This window comes from Phocoena sinus, chromosome 2 (genome assembly GCF_008692025.1).
Source record: "Phocoena sinus isolate mPhoSin1 chromosome 2, mPhoSin1.pri, whole genome shotgun sequence".
NCBI lineage: Eukaryota > Metazoa > Chordata > Mammalia > Artiodactyla > Phocoenidae > Phocoena > Phocoena sinus.
The window spans coordinates 33,566,728-33,586,421 of NC_045764.1; the positions used below are offsets into that span (position 1 = coordinate 33,566,728).

General features: G+C 52.8%; 1 protein-coding gene across 5 annotated transcripts in view; it reads left to right on the forward strand.

The window, feature by feature from the left end:
• The window catches only part of ARNT2 (aryl hydrocarbon receptor nuclear translocator 2), a 198,852-nt gene that overhangs the window by 171,377 nt on the left and 7,781 nt on the right, over positions 1 to 19,694 (forward strand). For all 5 annotated transcript variants that reach the window (XM_032622321.1, XM_032622323.1, XM_032622325.1 and 2 more), the window contains 4 exons: positions 404 to 527; positions 5,847 to 5,946; positions 9,423 to 9,561; positions 10,247 to 10,412. In XM_032622321.1, coding sequence (XP_032478212.1) covers positions 404 to 527; positions 5,847 to 5,946; positions 9,423 to 9,561; positions 10,247 to 10,412 — 529 coding nt within the window. The remainder of the gene's footprint in view (positions 1 to 403; positions 528 to 5,846; positions 5,947 to 9,422; positions 9,562 to 10,246; positions 10,413 to 19,694) is intronic.

Here is a 19,694-nt window from a genome sequence, read left to right on the forward strand (position 1 = left end):
TCACAGCCTGTGTCTCCCACTTCACCGCCCTGTCCCCTTTCCTTCTCCCATCTCCCCAGGCCCCACTGTGGGAGAAACCGCAGCTCGTGTGGGTATTTGGCCTCTCTCTCCAATTAAACTTTATGTTCACTTTCCCCGATATTTAGACTAGGTTGATTGTTTTTATCTCTCTCCAAGTGATCAGTGGGACTCCAGTAACCTTTCTGTGGCCTCTCGTTCACACCCCCGCCCGTCTGTTCTTGGCTTTCCTGTACAGAAAAGCTCCTGCCCTACACAACACCGAAGGCTGAAACGCCAGCAATTCTGAGGGAGGGGGATCCGGTGGAGGCAAACAGGTGACCTCTGGGAGCGTTTGCTCTGCACCTCACACGCAGGTTGCTCTTGTGTTTTCATGTGCAAACAGGTTCCTGTCTCCAACCTGCCAGCCGGGGTTCACGAGGCCGGGAAGTCTGTGGAAAAGGCAGACTCAATCTTTTCCCAGGAAAGAGATCCGCGGTTTGCCGAGATGTTTGCAGGAATCAGTGCATGTAAGTTTCCAAAGGATGCTGAGGTCGTGAGATTGTGGGGTTTATAGTCGCTGTCCAGCCGTTTGGAGGCAGCCACCCTTGAGGGTGAATTTACAGCGACTTCTACAGGGTAGAAAAGTAGCACCGAATACAGGGGTTCCAGTGGATCCTCTCTACTCCTGGCCTCGCCTCTCATTTACCCGTTACCTGGGGCAACCAACCTGGAGCCTCTGACATCTCATCTTCAAAATTTGAGGAATTGGAATAAATGAGCTCTATTAATCATGGTAGAATTTAGTTTTATCAAGACAAAGACATGTCCCTATAAAAAAATATATATCTTGGGACTTACCTGGTGGTGCAGTGGTTAAGAATCCGCCTGCCAGTACAGGGGGCACGGGTTTGAGCCCCAGTCCGGGAAGATCCCACATGCTGTGGAGCAACTAAGCCCGTGAGCCACAGCTATTGAGCCCACAACTACTGAAGCCCGCGCACCTAGAGCCTGTGCTGTGCAACAAGAGAAGCCACCACAATGAGCGCACTGCAACCAAGAGTAGCCCCCGCTCACCACAACTAGAGAAAGCCCGCGCGCAGCAACGAAGACCCAACGCAGCCAAAAATAAATAAATTTATTTAAAAAAAAGAATCTCAACTTAATCTCTAATGCAGAGGGGACCGCATTTTAAAATAGAAATATGCAGTAAAAAGGAAAATAAAAATTATCCAGTATCCTACCACCCAGATTTAATCTTTTTTAACTTTTTAAAAGTCGTGCTTTTTGTCTTTTTCTGCACATGTGAGATCTTTTTATATATAAAATCGAGCTCCTGCTGTTCGGTAGCTTACTTTTTCACATGACAATCTATTATGAACGTCTTTCTAGATTATTAAATGGTCTAAATCGTATTTACCGCCTGCGTAGTTTCCATTGTATGGGTGTTCCACGGCGCATCCTTCATGGTGGTCACTGGGGTGCTCACCTGTGTTAGAACTGCAGTTAGAGAAAATGGCGCCATTCTTGGGACTCCGCTGGCGGTCCAGTGGTTAAGACTCTGTGCCTCCACTGCAGGGGACTCGGGTTCAATCCCTGGTCGGAGAGCTAAGATCCCACATGCGGCGAGGGGCGGCCAAAAATAAATAAATACATGATAAAAAGGTATAAGAAATTTTTTTAAAAAAGAAAATGGTGCTGTTCAAAGTTCAGGTGTCACGTGGAACCCGCGTGTGCAGCTGCCTCGCTCGCCCACTCAGACTGCCGCTCAGATCAGCAACATATAAAACTTGGAAATGTCCTTGTCAGTTCCAAAATTCAGGGAACAGATTCCATTTTCGTGTGATCTGTGAGATACAGTGTAATCGGGATCAGCTGAAGGGAGAAACCGGCCGACTCACGCCATGGAAGCGTGGGGAACGCAGTAATGGGAAGGGACCCCCATTAGCGTCCTCCTAGGACTAAGGAACCAGGGTCAGCACGGGTCACAGGGAGGACAGAGAGGCCCCGGGCAGCTGGGAGAGAGCAGATCTCAGGCCTCCTGCTGCCAGCACCTGTAGTGGAAGACCCCAGCCCTCGTGCCCACGTGGCTGTGAGCCAGATGCTATGAAAGTAGGGAGCGCGCTGGAGCAGCCTGAACTTAGAACAGCAACAGAGAACAGACCTGTGAGCATGACGGGTAGGCTCCCCTCCGGTGGTTCCCACCGGCCATCCAGATGTGCCACCCACCCACAGCGGTATTTCCTCGACTTTTATAGAGAAACGTAATTTCATCCAGCAAGAGGAGACAATGGCAAAAGTTCCTCTTCCTCTCAGATAAGCCTGAACTATTTGGTCAGATACCCACAGCATTTCTGGGAAACCCATTTGAAATTTTAATATTATACAAACATAGACCTTTTCCCATAAAGATGACAAAATAGAAAAAAAATTAACAGAAGAGGAAAAAGAAGGGAAGGAAAATATGTAATCCAAGAGTATTTCCACCAACCAAGCTGCTTTCCTATATGAAAAAGCAACGGAAAGACCTTCTCGGACATGCACCATCTACTTATACTTCCTGGAAAAAAATTACTTGCAGAAGACTGTGCTTTTGGTGAAATGAATCAAATATGGAACACAAGAATGGAAGTGATAGGTTGGAAAAGAAGTAGCGATGAAAAAGTGAAACTAGTGACACCTGGAATTAATATAACATTGTTAGAAGATAAAAAAGATATTTAAAAATAAAAACCAGAGTCAATTCAGCAAAGATACATACTTTGGATCAGGGGACTAGAAACAGACATTTCTCATCAGTCTATACTATTTTATCTCTGACATATAACTTCAAGTATGTTTAAACATAACCACTAATGGATGGAAAAAAAAAAAAAAAGATGGAAGGAAAGAGGTCTCGCCTCCAAACCACTTCCAAGAAAAGACAAGGAAATTTTTAGCAACTTGCAAAACACTCAGGAGAAAAATAAAGAGAGAGAGCAAGAAAATATGAATAGCACGAGTAATGAAATAAGCTGATGCCCAAGGGATTCTGACGGATAATTCTTGAATAGTATGGTGCCAAAATGTGATATAACCAAAACAAGGTGAAATGAAAGTATGGAACCGGAAAGAGCGGGTGGTGAAGATGCTCTCCAAAAACAAGGAGGAAAGCAGAGAAAGAAGCCTACTGTGTACAGGTAAAAGATGGAACCTAGGGCTTCCCTGGTGGTGCAGTGGTTGAGAGTCTGCCTGCCGATGCAGGGGACACGGGTTCGTGCCCCGGTCCGGGAAGATCCCACGTGCCGCGGAGCGGCTGGGCCCGTGAGCCACGGCCGCTGAGCCTGCGCGTCCGGAGCCTGTGCTCCGCAACGGGAGAGGCCACAACAGTGAGAGGCCTGCGTACCGAAAAAAAAAAAAAAAAAAAAAAAGATGGAACCTAAAATGAAGATATAAATGTCATGAACAATGAAATGTGAAATCCAAAAATAGTTTGAAACATAAGAGATCCTGACAAAGCCAGATTATAGCAGAAGATTTCAATATGCCTTTCTTCATCTCTAGCAAATCATGTAGATCAAAATAATAAAGATATGGAATACTGAATAATTTTATGTATATATATATATATATATATATATATATATATATATATAAAGTGATAGATAGTTAGATGTAATTTTGTACCCCACAGATGTCCTGGAGCATTTAGAAAAAAAATGTTTCTTATTTAACCAACCACCGACAAACCTTAAATACATGAGAAAAAGTGGCTTGTTTATAGTCAAGAGAAGTCCAGAAGTCTTCCTAACTCATGCAACTTTTAGCCTCATCTCTTTCTCTCCAAGATTCAAGGCCTTATGATCGGGTTAGCAATACACACCCAAGAGTCTGATCTCTTTCCATCCTGTAAGGATTTCCCAATGAGCACCCCGTCACTGCAGCAAAAGAAAATGGACCAGGAAAACTGCTCAGTGCCTCCGGTTTCTCAAAACGTCGCAGAGGTTTGTTGACACGTGTGGGCGATTCGTCACATGGCCCCTGAAGCCAGCTCTCTGGGCCCCAAGCCTGTGAGCCTGAGCGTCCATCACCTCTCACGCTCACTCAATGGAGGACCCACCCGCTCCGCCCATCCCCCCACCAGCAAGCCAGAGACAGGTGCAGACGTGGGGTCTGTCCAGGCGCAAAATAATTGCCTTTATATCCTTTATTCCAAGATCTTGTTGCAAGCAGGGATGTTAGGGTCTCTAGGAATAAGATGCGTAGGGATTTTGAGATTCTAGGGAAATTGGGAGGGTGCTTCGGAGAGCCCTGGACCCCTCAATTACCAGAGGGAGTGAGAAGGCTCCCGTTCCCCCTCCTGTTTCTCAAACTACCACCCTCTTTCTCGTGTTAAGATCTCACAGCCCAGCTGGGATTTGAGCCCATTTCTTCAGCCTCTCTCTGTGGGAGAGACTGCTGAGCTGAGTTTTCTACTTAGCACTCCGTGGTGGCAGAAGAGCGTCCACTATTACGCATCTTGGCTGGGCCTGAGTGTTTTCGCTTGTATGAGGAGCTTGGCTTCTCAAAGAAACCCTCGTGGAAGGTTAAGGAACGCAGGTCGGGGCTGCTCCAGGTTAGCTGGAGCACCTGCTGGGTTAGGGCAGCGGGGTCAGGCAGGGTTCTGGGCCAGTGGGAGGAGTGCTGGACTTGGATTCAAGCTCTAAGTCCTCCTTCATTGGCTCATGAGCTTGGACAAACTGAGCCTCAGTTTCCACACTAGCAAGTGATAGCAAACATTTAAATGCTGTTGGCTCTGATACTGGCCCCTGTTCTAAGCACTTAACTTATGCTAACTCATTGAATTCCCACCACAGCCCTATGAGGAAGCTACTATTATTATCACCATCTTTCACTCGGGGGAACGGAGACAGGAGGAGGTTAAATAACATGTCCAAGGCCACACCCCAGATAAATAGGGCAGAGCTGGACGTTAGAGCCTGTCCTCTTAACCATGGCTCTGCACCTTCTCACGCATAAAATGAGAGGTATCGGGAATTCCTTAGCGGTCCAGTGGTTAGGTCTTTGCCTTCCAGTGCAGGGGGTGCAGGTTCGATCCCTGGTCGGGGAGCTAAGATCCCACATGGCAGACTTCCCTTGTGGTCCAGTGGTTAAGAATCCACCTGCCAGTTCAGGGGACACGGGTTCCATCCCTGGGCCGGGAAGATCCCACATGCTGTGGAACAACTGAGCCTGCGCTCTAGAGCCTGTGCTCTAGAGCCTGTGCTCTGCAACAAGAGAAGCCACCGCAATGAGAAGCCCGCGCACCACAACGAAGAGTGGCCCCCGCTCGCCGCAACTATAGAAAGCCCGTGTACAGCAACGAAGACCCAGTGCAGCCCCCGCCCCGCAAAAAAGCACAAACATATAATAAAAGGATCCCACATGCCTTGTGGCCAAGAAACCAAAACATAACACAGAAGCGATATTGTAACAAATTCAATAAGGACTTTTTTAAGAAAACGGTCCACATCAAAAAAATCTTAAAAAAAATAAAAATGAGAGGCATGATACCCACCCCAGGTGAGAAGAACTCCGTAAAATACTGTGTGAGGAAGAACCCTCTTTAGTTCTTTTCGTCTTCCCGACTCTCGGAAAGAGCCTGCCTTACAGCTTGTGGCCCAGCTGAGGCTTCAGGGAACAGCCGGGGGCCCTCAGGAGCAGCTGCAGAGATCAGGGCGGGGCGGGCTGCATGGGGATGGGCTGGGCCGCCCAGGGCCTGTGCCCTCCTGCTTGTGCACGCCGCCCCTGCATCTGTGCTCGGGGCTCCCTGCCCTGGGGTCTGCAGGGCAGGAACTCCTCCAATGTGACCCTTGCTCTGCTTTTCCCAGCGGAGAAGAAGATGATGAGCTCGGCTTCTGCAGCAGGAACTCAGCAGATCTACTCCCAAGGCAGCCCGTTTCCCCCGGGACACTCGGGAAAGGCCTTCAGGTACCTGGTGGGGGCGGGCAGCGGGGCAAGAGAGGAGGAAGAGGCCCCCCTACCCAGTGAAGCCCTGGGTCTCAGAGCTTGGCTCTGCGTGCAACAAATACTACAAACCCCACTTCGTGCTTACGCATCCACATGCCCGGGCCAGGCTCAGGAGTCCGGTGGCTCCGGTTCTGCCCTGTGAGCCCTAGGTGAGTCACCGTAAGTGATGGGGTCAGTTAACTCTGTATCGGATGTGAAAGGTGCCAGCCACTGCGTTGTGTAGCGGTGCCTGCCGGGGAGAAGGGAGTGAGGTGGCCTCTAGCCGGGACCCAGATGGGGCAGAGCTGGGGACGCCTGACAAGGGAGCAGACAGTGCCCTGTTCCCTGGTTCTGAGGCCATGGCCAACCCCAAGGGGGAGAGGACAGCTTGGCCCATCATGCCTGGGGTCTCAGCCTACAGGGCCACTCATGGGAGGTACAAGCAGGATGTCTGGCCTTCCCACAGCTTGTCTCTTAGCATCAGGGACCTCTTGTAGGTCACAGAGGAGGCTGTGACAACACCACCATGACAGTACCACCGGAGGCAAGGCCTGACTCCACTGCCTGCCGGGGAAACAGGAGCACGGGCTGGGGAGAATGGCTAGAGGAGAGACCCGCAGCATTCAGGGAGGGTGTGGGGGTACTCAAGTGAGCGTCAGATGCCCGCAGACTCGCTAGGCAAAGCATCTCAAATGCGTGCCCGGGAGGATGGGGCTCCTCACACAGCCCAGCCTCTGGCTGACTTGGCCAGAGCTGAGTTTTCAGATAAGATGCAGGCAGGGACCAAGACTGGGCAGGTGGGACCAGCCACCCCAGGGAGAGGTCCGGGCTGGGACTGCCCTCTAAGGGGACGAGGCTCATGCTTCCACACTGGTCCATGGACAGACCTCCTGGGGAAGCGGCAGGTAGCTCGGCAGCTGTGCCCTGGAACAGCAGCCTCTGAAATCCTGGAGTGGCTCTGACCAGCCGTGCAGCTGGGCCTCGCTGGATTGCAACCTGTTGGGAGTCTCTGAACAGGCAGCGACTCTCTGGTCTGGGGACAAGACGACAACCCCCAGTGAGCTGCTCCTGAGCCGTCATCACTGCCGGTCTCCCCGCTCTGCTGAGCGCTGGCCGAGGCTCCAGACTCCTGCCCTGCTGCTGTGTTACTCGTGCTCTCAGCACACGGTGAGCACCTGTAGTTCCGTGCCAGGCTGTGTGCCAGCCCAGGCCCGTGTTCACCGAGTCCTCGGAACACTTGCTGTTCCCGCCCTAACCCCCTGCCGTCTGGAGCAGAGGCCAGAGGTGAGGAGGGACAGCCCGAGGCAGCGTGGCAGGGGGCGGGAGGGCCGCCCAGAAGCAAAAGTCAGGTGGCCACCTGCTGCCAGGGCGGGCACCCAGCCATCGGGGATCAGGAGAGATGGGGAGGCCTCGAGTCTGGGAGAAACGGAACGAGACCTCGGAGGCCTTGAATACCACGCCCGGGAGTTCGGACTCCATCACTGATGACTTGTGGGAGAAGAGGCACTTGAGGAAGCGGAGTCCTGGAGAAAGTTCAGGGTGGCAGGGGTGCGGGGGGCGCAGTGGAGGAGTGAGACGGTCCAGCTGGAGGTGCTGTGCCTGTGTGGACTGTCATCACAGAAACAAAAGAGCGGGACAGGGTGGAGGGCGGTTACCAGAAGGGAAGGCAGGCTGGTGTCTGGACGGCTGTGTAAGGAAGGAGTCCGGGGGGGACACCAGCCTCCGTGTGGAGCCTGGCACTGGGGAGGCACTCACTAGATACTGGTCTATGGAATGAATGGATGGATTAATTAAAGGGGGCTTCCCTGGTGGCGCAGTGGTTAGGACTCCGCCTGCCAATGCAGGCGCCATGAGTTCGAGCCCTGGGCTGGGAAGATCCCACAGGCCGCGGAGCAACTGAGCCCGTGCGTCACAACTACTGAGGCCACGATCTAGAGCCCGTGCTCCGCAACAAGAGAAGCCACCGCAATGAGAAGCCCTCATGCATCAACAAAGACCCAACGCAACCAAAAATAAAAAGTAAATCAATCAAATAAATTTATAAATAGTAATAATAATTAAAGAATGCATGAGGCTTTACGCCTGTGGGATGGGCAGTTTCCTGTAAATCTGCAGGGCCTGAGCTGGTTTGAGTGGGAAGGGCTATGGGATGAATGACCCTGAGCCCCCACCATGTGGCAGCACATCCCTAAGTACGTCCCCAGCCCAAGTCCTGCTGTGGTCCCGTGGGCCCTGTGCGCACGTTAGCCAGGGCACCTTTCCCTGGACCCACAGGGCTTCTGCCAGCTCTCCAGTCAGTGCTGGGAGGGCACCGAGGGCCACCCTGCCCCAGGGAACAGTGATCAGAAAAGGCCCTCCGAGCTCACACATTCATCAGGAGGGAGAATGGGAAAGGAGTCCTGTGTTAAGTGAGGAAGTGCTTTCAGGAGGATGGGAATGAAGTTCCCCTTGCTCGTGGTTAGTGCAGGAATGTCTTGTCATCTTTGAGTTCTCCTTATTTTAAGAGGGACCGGATAGCATGGAAAACATATTGTAATACAATTAGTGAAACGGTACCCGGTCTTCTTTACTGGTCTATAACCTTCCATTCTTTACAACCTGGCTGAAAACCCACCTCCACCCAGGCCTTCCGTGATTAGCCCCCTTCTTCCCACGTGATTCGCTCATGGGCACCCAGCACTCTGCCTGTGCGGAGCTGGCCCTGGGGAGGCAGGAGGAAGAGCCTGAAACGAAACGCAAGTCTTCCCTGGTCTCCTTTATCTGTAATGAGCTTGTTGTATAACTGGCGGAACTGGGAAAATCTCACAGAAGCCGTGCCTAGCAGTGCAGCCAGCGCAGGCCTAGGGGCAGAGACAGCGGTCAGGGACTGAGCCTGCGGGAGGACAGGCAGGGAGCACGGGTGACACACACAGCGGGTGTCTACTAAGGACTCATTGGATTCAACTGAAGATTCACTGAAGGGTCAAAAGAGGTAAACAGCAGTTTGCACTGGGATGGGGGCGGGCAGGTCCAGGCCCCACCCAGCAGGCTTCCACTGACAGGCTCTTTTCTCTGAAAGCCTGTGGTCTATTTCCTGAATCCTTAAGCTTTATAGGTGCCCCAAAGGAACAAATTAACCAGAGCACAGAGAGCAAGTTAACACCAAGACTGATTTTTATTCCAAGAAGCTGCTCTCTTCCTGGGAATCATCCGTTGAAAGCAAGAGACACAGAGGTGTGGGATTGGGGCTTCGTAGAGGAGTGAGGGGGAGACCCTGTGGGGAAAAAGAGGCAGCAGTGGTGGGTTGAGGGAGCCCTGGGGGAGAGAAGGAAGACCGGGGGCTCCCCCTGAGGGCCTTCGATCCAGTGATGCACAGCTCCGGTGGGAGAGAGCGGTGCGCTCCGGGAGAGGTGGCCCGGGACAGGGCGCGTCAAGCTGGGGCGTCTCCCCGGGGACGAATGCGTTTTCTTCCCTTGCAGTTCTTCGGTGGTGCACGTGCCTGGCGTGAACGACATCCAGTCCTCTTCCTCGACGAGCCAGAACATGTCCCAAATCTCCCGGCAGCTAAACCAGAGTCAGGTGGCGTGGGCGGGTAGTCGGCCGCCCTTTCCCGGACAGGTATGGGTATCAGTGAGGGCACTGCCCCCAGGTGCCCAGAGGGTGCAGAGCACCTGGACTGTGCTTACTTTGCATCCCAGCTCTGAGAAGGGGCGGCACACTGAGCTTGCAGCTGCCCACCCCGAACGCAGCCGGGCTCCCAGGAGCACTGGCCACCCTAAGGGTACTTTGAGAACTGGGTCCCCAGCAATGGTACCGAATCCGGTTTCAGCAGCCTTTTCTCCCGGCAGTCTCAGGGAAGTCCTGGGGAACCTGGGGGAGGGGCGGGCGCCCAGAGGCCCTCGATCAGGAGCGAGCCTGATCACTTGGGACCTGCATTTCCCTGGCCCAGGAGTGCGTGAGAACATCAGCGCTGGGACACACGCGGCTCCGTGTGGTCGCTGTGAGGACGGCTGTCCTCTGGGCTGAGGGAGTCCTTGCCAAGGTCCCATAAGCAGAAGGCAGAGGACCTAGATCCTTGTAGCCCTGGGCATGAATATCAACCAGACCTGCGCCAAAGATGCAGGGCCCCAGTGCTGTGGTTCTTGGGCCGGCACACAGTGGCCTGATCCCCCAGGAGGGCCTTTGGAGCCGCTATCGGCCCAGGGCGGGACTGCCGCTGCGGGTGGCAGTGACCAGCCCAGGCTGTGGACCGGGTACACCTGCTGCTGATGCTCTCCATCTCTGTGCTTCATCCCGATTGCAGCCAATCCCCTCCCAGTCCAGCAAGACTCAGTCTTCTCCCTTTGGGATTGGAACGAGCCACACCTACCCGGCCGACCCCTCCTCCTACAGTCCTCTCTCCAGTCCAGCCACCTCCTCGCCCAGCGGGAACGCCTACTCCAGTCTTGCCAATAGGACTCCAGGGTTCGGTAGGTGGGGAAGGAGGGAAAGAATGCCTGGGAGCGTCAGCAAAGATGCTTTCTGAACATTCTGAGTTTGGGGGTCTGAGCCCCAAGCTCCCAGAATCCTGGTACCAGGTCTGGAGATTTCCAAGCGCCTCTTCTCTCTGGCTATCTGGAGGCCAATCGTGTCCCTAAGAGACTGGCTGCCTAGACCTCGGCTTTGTGGATTGACTTTATCATTTTCGAGGCTCTGGGACTCTACTCCCTTGCGCTGATGTCATCTGAATGCTATTTTAACCCTTTATGGCCCTTGGCAAGGACTTTTAGGTCGCCCAAGTCAAAAACCCTATAGTCTTATTTCAAAAAACTAGAGAAGTATAGGTTATAGGGATGACCAATTGTGTAAATAAATTGTGTAAGTAATAAACACCGTAAAGTTCACTTTTTAATATTAAAAGAGGGATCCTATCCCACGTAAGAACATCTCGCCTAGCTTTGTTTGTACAACCTCAGGCCATAAAGGGTTAAGTAACCACTTCCTGTGGTGCCCTTCCCAGGAGCCCTTACCACTGCTCACCCTGCAGGTATTTCATGGACCCCCCTCAGCGTGTCTGCCAGGGTCAGGGTTCCATGTCACATGGCAGGGGCTCAGAAGGGACCGTGGGGCTGGCAAGAAGCCCGAGCTGGTGCCCGTCTTCCCGCAGTGCTGTCCCCAGAGAGAGACGGCCAACAGCGTGCTCGGGGGAGGGAGCGCAAAGCAGCGCCCAAACATCTGAATTTCCATCTGAGTTGCAGGCTTCCCCTTAAGCCGTGTCAGCCTTAGGAAAGAGCAGTGCCTTGTTCCTAGCCCATACCTGGAGTTGGCAGCTGCTCGCACGCCCTCTCCATCCCCACCACTAATAGCAGCACTTCTGGCCCTGTCAGCCCGAGGTCTCGAGGTCTGGGGCCCAGCATTTCCCGACTCCTTATCTGTGGCTCCCCCTTGGACTCAGCTGTCCCCTCAGCGTGAATCCCATTTCCTTGTAGCGGGTTCTCACATTCAGCCTTTAAATATTCTTGCTAGATTAGTCGGTGAGTTTAGAAGCACAGAGCCCTATTTCAGGAAGGAGGAGCCCTGAGGCAATTGCTTTCAAGTCAGCCAGGCCCTTGACAACGTAGATCCACCCTGAGGTTGGAAGCCTCTGGTTCCCAGGAGCAGTCCTGCCTCCCTGCAGTCTCTACATCCGGCTCCCTCACCGGGATATGGAGAGACTTCCCACCCTCCCCCAGCCCCAGTCTTGTCCTGAAGGCGGCCGTGGCACACTTGGCATGCAGGCACCTAGTCCTTCCTGGAAGCACAGGGCCCACCTGGCACTGACCTACTCACCAAGGCCCTCCTGAGTGCCAGGGCCTCCTGAGTGCCAGGGCCTCCTGAGTGCCAGGGCCTCCTGAGTGCCAGGCCCTGGGCTGAGCCCTAGAAACGGAGGGAAGGAGACTCGGTTCCGACCAGCAGTGCAGACACGGAGGCAGGGGAGACTGATGGGAACAGAGAGACGGCAGGCCAGTGCTGGAGGTGCAGCGGCCAAGGTCTACTGAAGGCAGGAGGGTGAGGAGAGGCTCAGAGGAGACCTGGCACTCACCCCGTAAGGCCTAGAAGCACCTCAGTGTGGCTCTAGCAAGAAAGGAGGGGAAGCCACCCGCTGCCCCGACGACTAGGGCCTTTAGCTCTGTGAATCTGTCTGGTCTCCACTTAGCAAATGCTAGGCCCCGAAGTGCAAACGGAGATGGAACACAGAAAGGACAAAGCGTGGGGCTGAGGCCACCGTACAACCTGAAGACCAAGAACAGGATCACACAAACGGGGTCCAGGCTCAGCAACCATTTTCACAGCTGCCGTCCAGCTGTCTCACACTCGGATGATAACAATAATAGTTATGACAGTAGCTAACGCTTACCAGATGCTTACTACGTGCCCAGCACTTTACACATTTGAGTTCACTTAGAGCTCATGGTAGCCCTATGAGGGAGAAATTATGATGATTCCCATCGCACAGGTAAGCAGACTGAGGCACAGTGAAGGCAGCTATCTTGCCCAAGGCCTCACGGCTGCTCAGTGGTAGCATCACGCCTGTGGAGCCAGGTAGTGCCATCTGAGTCTGTGCTCCCATCACTACCCCATCCTGGCCGTTCTCTCTAATCCATCGTTCAGGGTACCTTAGAATTAACATAGGCATTGGATGTGTCCTGATTTATACTAATGAGAAAGGGGCTAGAACCCTTTCAATGAGTGCATGGAAGAGACTGTAAATAGAGAAAATAAGGACTGAGGAGTTTCTTGGGGCCTTACCATCAATACCTCGTTTGTTAACCTCACACGAGCAGTTCGAGTGGGAAAGGACACAGTTGGCGTATGTTTGGAAGCCAACTCAGGTGGAGCGATGAGGTGGGGACAGGAAGCCGAGGAGGCGGGAGGCTCAGGCTGGAGGTGGGGAGGAGGACTCTGGCGGGGTGGGCGCCAGAGTCATCTGTGATGCAAGGCTCCTGGAGGACACCTCCCAGTGCAGGCGGGGGAGGCCCAGGCAGAGGGGTCAGAGTTCACAGCAGGGTGGAGGACCATGGTGTGGAGGTGGCCTGGAGAGCGCGCGGACCACGGGATCTGTGGAGTGTGGGTAAAACAAGCAGCTCCTGCCCCAGAGGGCTTCAAGGGCAGTGGGACCTGACCCCTGGTGTGCCCTCCAGCTGGGTCACACTTCTCCGGGCCCTTTGGCATCCGGAACCTCCTGTAGGTCCCTGGGTGGAACGGACCCTCTTCACTGCCAGGTCTTGTACAGACTGATCCTTGTGTCTGGAGTCCTGGTGGAGGAGAGGGGGCAAGCTTCCGTTATGGTCAGAGAAGAGAGGGGGCGTGATTAGGGAAAGGGCCTGAGGGGTGTGTTATTAACGATGGCTGCTCCAGAGCACGGAAGGGAGGGCTGCAGGGAAGAGCAGATGGCAGTGGGGGAGTGGGGAGGGAGCAGAGCAATCTCGGTAAAAGGTCAGTTTCATTAATTATTAAATAAATATGAAACCATTAAAACAGCTGGTGGTGCTTACATTTGCAACGGACATACCCTGGCCCCGTAGGTGCAGATCTGAGTGGCTTCCCCGGGCGTCCGCCAGGGCGTGGGTGAGACAGCTGTACCTCGGGGCCTGTTGGTTGGGCCTGAGGGTTACAAGCAAGGCAGCCTGGAGAAGACCACACCCCATGAAGCCTTACCTTGTTGAAGGTGTATCCCCCACAGGACACACAAGCTACTGGGGGTAAACGAACTTGCCAGAGGCTGTGGGGCTGCAGCAGGTCTGCAGAAGCAGCCTGGCAGTGTTGTGCTCCTACACTGGCTAGAGGGCGCAGGTGGACCAGAGCCAGTGGACCCCCCCCCCCCCAACCAGGTGGCTGAGGTTTCATGGAGAGCGCCGGCAGGGTGGAGCCGGCCTGCAGCCCTCTGGGTGATTGAGGATGCTTGCTGAAGAGTGGGTGCCCCTGGGCCTCCTGCACGCCGCTGGTAGACACACGCCGGGCAGAAAAGCCACCCGAACCAGAAGACAAGCCACTTCCTCTGCTGTGCCCGGCCTGTCTCTCCAGCTCCCTCTATTGACAAAGCCTAACATTGCACCAGCTAGCAAAGGAGAAATATTTACAGGGTCCATTTCCCATTTCACAAAGCAGGGAGGGCAAAGGAGGGTGGATTTAGAGTTTGGAGGCACTGAAATGATAACTGCCAAAGATTTATATGATGCGAATCCCGGAACTGGTTAGTCCTCTGTTTCAACTACCCGCAGGCGTCTGCTTGTTGATATTACCATGTTTCTAGGAGAAATGCAGGGAGCCGGGCAGACAAGTTGCACGATGAACGTGGTTCCGAGTTGCTGCGGCAGGCCAGGCTTTCATTCCCTGACTTGGCTCGAGGGCTGCATATATGCCTTTTCAGGGCTGGGACTTACTTACATTGTTGTCTTACCACCGTGCTTCCTGAGGTAGTAAGTTGGCGGACACGAGCGTGTCCATTGCTTCTCATTTGTCCCCCATGTGCCTTTCAGTTTAGGAAGAGGTAGCTAAAGTATCTCATTCCCTCATAGCACAAGTCACAGCTGGCCTAGCAGATTTACCTTGGAGAGGAAGATTGAAAGGATATGTCATTCCAGCCATGTCTGAAGATTCTTTCAGGGAGAAATAGGATGAATAATTAGAGATAGGGAAGCAGGGTAGGATATGCACTATGAGAGGGGATTGCAATAACCCGAAATGTTTGCAGACACCGTGCTCCTCTTACTCCCCACCTCCTGCCCCCAAAACTCAGCCCTGGGAATTCTTCAATTTCTATAATTTGAGGGAATTATAGACCATCCCACCCTTACTAGTTAGTGATAAAAAGACAAGATCTTAACCAGATAAAGCAGAAACTAACACACCATTGTAAAGCAATTATGCTCCAATAAAGATGTAAAAAAAAAAAAAAAAAAAGATCTTAACCAGAAATCGTGCAAAGCATGTGATCCTTGTTGTGAGGTGCACCTCTTGGCTGAGACCCACAGGGAGGCCCTTACCTGGAAGGCGCTCGTAAGAGGATAAGCTGCCCCTTTGGTGCTCTTTGCTGTCTTTATCCGGCAGGGCTTCTGAGCTGCAGTGCTGTGGACACTTGGCCCCAGATGGTTCTTTGTTTGTTCACAGAGGGTGTTTAGCAGCAGCCCTGGCCTCTGTTTACTGGTGCTCCTCCGTTCGTGACAATGAGAAATGTCTCTAGACATTGACAGTTGTCCCTCCAGGGTGAGGGGGCAAAATCACCCCTGCTTGAGAGCCGCTGAGCTAAACCCAACCGCTTAGGACCTCTGAGCTGGGCTTCAAGTGAACCTGGACTCTTAGGGCAACTTCCAAATCAGATGAATCTCACCCAAAATGTTAGTTAGCAAAAGTGAAATTATAACATTGAGTGCCAATGAATTTTTCTTTTAAGGAAGTTGTCATCCCCTTCCCTCTACAACCTAGAAATCTACAAGCTCCCGAAGATTCTGACTTTTGGTTTAAAAGCCCACCCAGTTGGCCCAGATTGTAGCAGCCTAAAAATATATTCTGCTTGGACCCCTGGGCTGGCAGGTGGCCCAGGCATCCAGCCAGGACTGTAGCAGCCTAGGCCTTGCGCAGGAAGCCCACAGAACACAAGAAACAGAGCGTGGCTAGAACCTAGCTCATGGTTTGCAGCCATATACATGGCTTTGGGAGCAATAAGGGGACACAGGGATGTTGGGTAACACTGGGGCTTTTTCCAGAAAGGAACTTGTGGGTACATCTTGAGGGCGGGCCATGAACATGCCCTGTTCACCATCCGTCTGCAGGCAGGTCAGTCAGGGCCAGGGTTTAGGCTAAGACCCCACATGGCTCTGTCTTCCGGGAGAGGTCGTGTCGTAGTTATGACTCGTTATTTAATCAGAGAGGTCACTAATACAGCTCAGGAAAACTTTCAGTAGCAGAGGCTGAATGGAGGGCTTTCCCCTTTAACTCTCCTACCACATGGCCGGGGAACTCATCCTGCAGATCGTCTTTGGATGTAACTTTCTCCAGGAAGATGCCAACTGAGTCAGGTCTCGCTCCTTTGTCCCTCCACACTGCCCTTGCTTCCCTTATAAGCACCCTTAACAATTCCAGTTGCCTACGTACTCATCTTTCTTTCTCAGTGGATTGGGCCATTGCAATCCATTGTATCCCCAGCACACTGCTCAGTGTCAGGTACATAGTCAGGGTTCAGTATGAAAGCTGTATGTATCAAATGAACGCACGTGGGCTTCAGCGTCAGAAAGATGAGGTTCAAACCCTGCCTCTGGCATTTATAAGCTAAATGAGTTGGGGACATTTCTTGACGTCTTTGAGCCCCGGTTTCCTCATCTGAAAAACGTGGAAGATGGACCCATCTCTTAGAGTCAGAGCGAAGAAGAAATGAAATGAAATAGTGTCTAGAAAGTACCCAGCACGTTGCCTAGCACATAGTCAGTACTCCAAAAATACTAAGTCCTTTCCCTCCCTCCTTAACTAATCTATGCTGTTTCTAAAGCAATCCAGTTCATTGATTTTTTTTCTGTTGCACACGTTTAAGAAGAGCACTTCCCTCCCCAGAAGTTTAAGAATTTTTATTCTGAAATCTTGTCCCTGTAATTAATAGAATCACCCCCAGATACGAATGGAGAGCTAATCTTCCTCTAATCTTCATGCCCCCTCCACCCTACCCTGTGTCTGGCTGTCACCGAGGAAGACTGATGAGAGAATGTGTTTTTGTTTCATTATAAGTCAGCGATGTCCAGGAAGCCTCAAAGGGGACTAGAAGTAGAAGTGTACAGAATGTTCATGTTTCTGCTTCCTTCTCCCCTCTTTCCCTTCCTTTTTCCATTCCTTTATTCTCGCCCTCAGCAGATACTTATTGAAGCCTCCTTTATTCCAGGCAGTATACTCAGTAAGTCCTGAGACAGACGTAGGTAAGATCTCTGGCCTTAAGTTACTCACCATCTGGGGATGAGTCAGTGTAGCGTGATGGGCACCATCCCGAGAGACAATGCAAGTGCTGCAGACGAGCGAAGAAGACAGAATGACTGAGGGAATCAGTCGCGCGGGGTCACGTTCGGTCGGGACTTTGAGCGCGAGTAGATTCCTGCAGGCACAGAGCAGGGGAAGGATGCCCACGACAGAGAGACCACAGGTGCAGCAGCACAGTGATGGAGCGGTGTGCAGTGTGTGGGGCGGGGGTTAAGTCTACAACGGCATGTGACTGGGGTGAGAGGGGCTGGGGGCACAAAGAAGGGGGAGATGGGGTTTGAAAAACAGGAACCGTATGCCGAAGGCTCGAGTGTGCCCCCTCTGAGGAACGTGGACGGTGGGGGACTGTGTTTCTTTGTTTTGTTTTCTTTTGGCCGTGCCACGTGGCTTGTGGGATCTTAGTTTCCCGACCAGGGATTGAACCCAGGGCCACAGCAGTGAAAGCACCAGGTCCTGACCACTGGGCCGCCAGGGAACTCCCATGGGATGGGGGTGGGGGGTGCGGCGAGGGGAGACTGTGTTAGTTTCTAAGCAGCGGATGCCGTTGTAGGAAGACCACCCCGGTAGCTGCGTGGGTCTGGGGGAGATTGGGTGCTGGCCCGGCTCGGAGCACGGGTGGCGGCTGTGAGAATGGATGGAGTGAAGGAGACTGGGCGGAGGGGTGTTAGGGGATTGGGGATGCAACAGAACCCAGTGAGTGACTGGACGTGAGGGGTGGGTGAGAGCAAAGAGTTGACAGGCGTGGTGTCCCCGTCTGGGCTGTCCGAGGAGGTGGGACGATTGTTTTAGGCGTGAGGGGTCCAAGGTGTCTGTCATACTGTTTAGACACATCTCCTAAGGTGGATAGATGGACCCGAAGCTTAGGAGAGAAGCTGCGCTGTAAACACCACCAGAGACGTGAGATGTGAGTCTGCCACTCCCAGGTCCTCCCTTCACGCCCCTCAGCACAGCCAAACATCAGTGCACAAGTCCTGGTACCTCCTTCCCCAGAATACCTCAGATCCATCCGCTTCTCTCCGCCTCACGTCTGGTGCTACTGTCACCTCCTGCGAGGATTACTCCCCCAGCCTCATGCCACCTGGGCTTCTTCCCCCTCACCTTGTCCCCTCGTCCACTGACAGGGTGACCTTCCCAAACGTGAAGGTCTGTGTGCGACGCACCTCAGCTTAAGAGCCTTCAGCAGTTCTCTGCTGCCCTCAAAATCCATCACCCTCATGGTGTGGGACCTGACCCCTGGTGTGCCCTCCAGCTGGGTCACACTTCTCCGGGCCCTTTGGCATCCGGAACCTCCTGTAGGTCCCTGGGTGGAACGGACCCTCTTCACTGCCACGTCTTGTACAGACTGATCCTTGTGTCTGGAATGCTTTTTAACCCCACCTCCAAGCCTTACGCCTGGTTAACTACTAACTATTCCCCTTCTGCTCTCAAGTGAAGTCTCTGAAAAGCATTTTCTACTTGCCATAACTAGGTTAGGTATCCCTCCTAAGAGGTTTTTTATTACAGCTCTGCTCGACCTTCTTATAGCAGCTTACAACTGGATGGACATAGCTGCTTACTCCTCTCCCCCGACCATGCTGTAAAGCTCCTAGGAACTGTCTTGGATATAGGAACTGTCTCGTTTCCCAGTGTAGGTACAATACTCACCTGGAGGCTGGCTCAGAGTGGGAGCTCGGGAAATACCTGCCCAATGAATCAATGAATCAGTTAGTTAGTTCATGGGGATAGAAGAGGTTGCCCCCATCCTGTCTGCTGATCAAAGGGAAGGCCTAACTCAGACCTCTGCATTCAGCCCATGTTCAGGGGCGGAGACATATGTAAGAGCCAGGGGGCACCTGGCAAGGAGTGGCGTAGGAGATGGTGTAGTCGGACAGGTCAGCCAAACAATTCCAAGAAGGTGGTGGTCATAAGTGTCGATACCCAAGAGAGCTTAACAGTGAGAATTGAATTTGAATTTCTGTTGGGTTGGGCTCGGCTGTACAGAGTTCGCTGCAGAGTGATTGCAGAGCGTGGAGGAGGGAGGGAAAGGTGAGAAGACGCTGTGTGAATGGCCAGCAAAGGGAAGGAGAGGTAGGCATGGGGCTTGAGGAGCCTGTACTCGTCTGCTAGGGCCGCCATCACAAAATACCACAGGCCGGGTGACTTAAACAGTAGAAACTTACTTTCTCGCCGTTCTGGAGGCTGGAAGTCTGAGATCAAGGTGTTAGCAGGGTGGGTTTCTTCTGAGGCCTCTCTCTTTGTCTTGTAGATGGCCACCTTTTCCCTGCGTCTTCACATGGTCTTCCCTCTGTGCCTGTGTCCGGATTTCTTCTTCTTATAAGAACACCAGTCATATTGGATCAGGGTCCACCCATATGAGCTCATCTCACCTTAATTGTCTCTTTTTTAAAAATATTTATTTATTTATTTTCCTGCGTCAAGTCTTAGTTGCGGCATGTGGGATCTCAGTTCCGGCATGCAAGCTTCTCTCTAGCTGTGGCGCACAGGCTCAGTAGTTGCACTGTGGCACACGGGCTCTCCAGTTGTGGCATGTGGGCTTAGTTGCCCCGTGGCGTGTGGGATCTTAGTTCCCCAACTAGGGATGGAAGCCAGGTTCCCTGCATTGGAAGGTGGATTCTTAACCACCGGACCACCAGGGAAGTCCCCTTAACTGCCTCTTTAAAGGCCCCTTCTCTGGATACAGTCACAGTCTGAGATACTGACGGCTGGACCTTCCACATATGAATTTGGGAGACACACTTCAGGCCACGTAGGAAAGAAGAGTGGAGAGAATT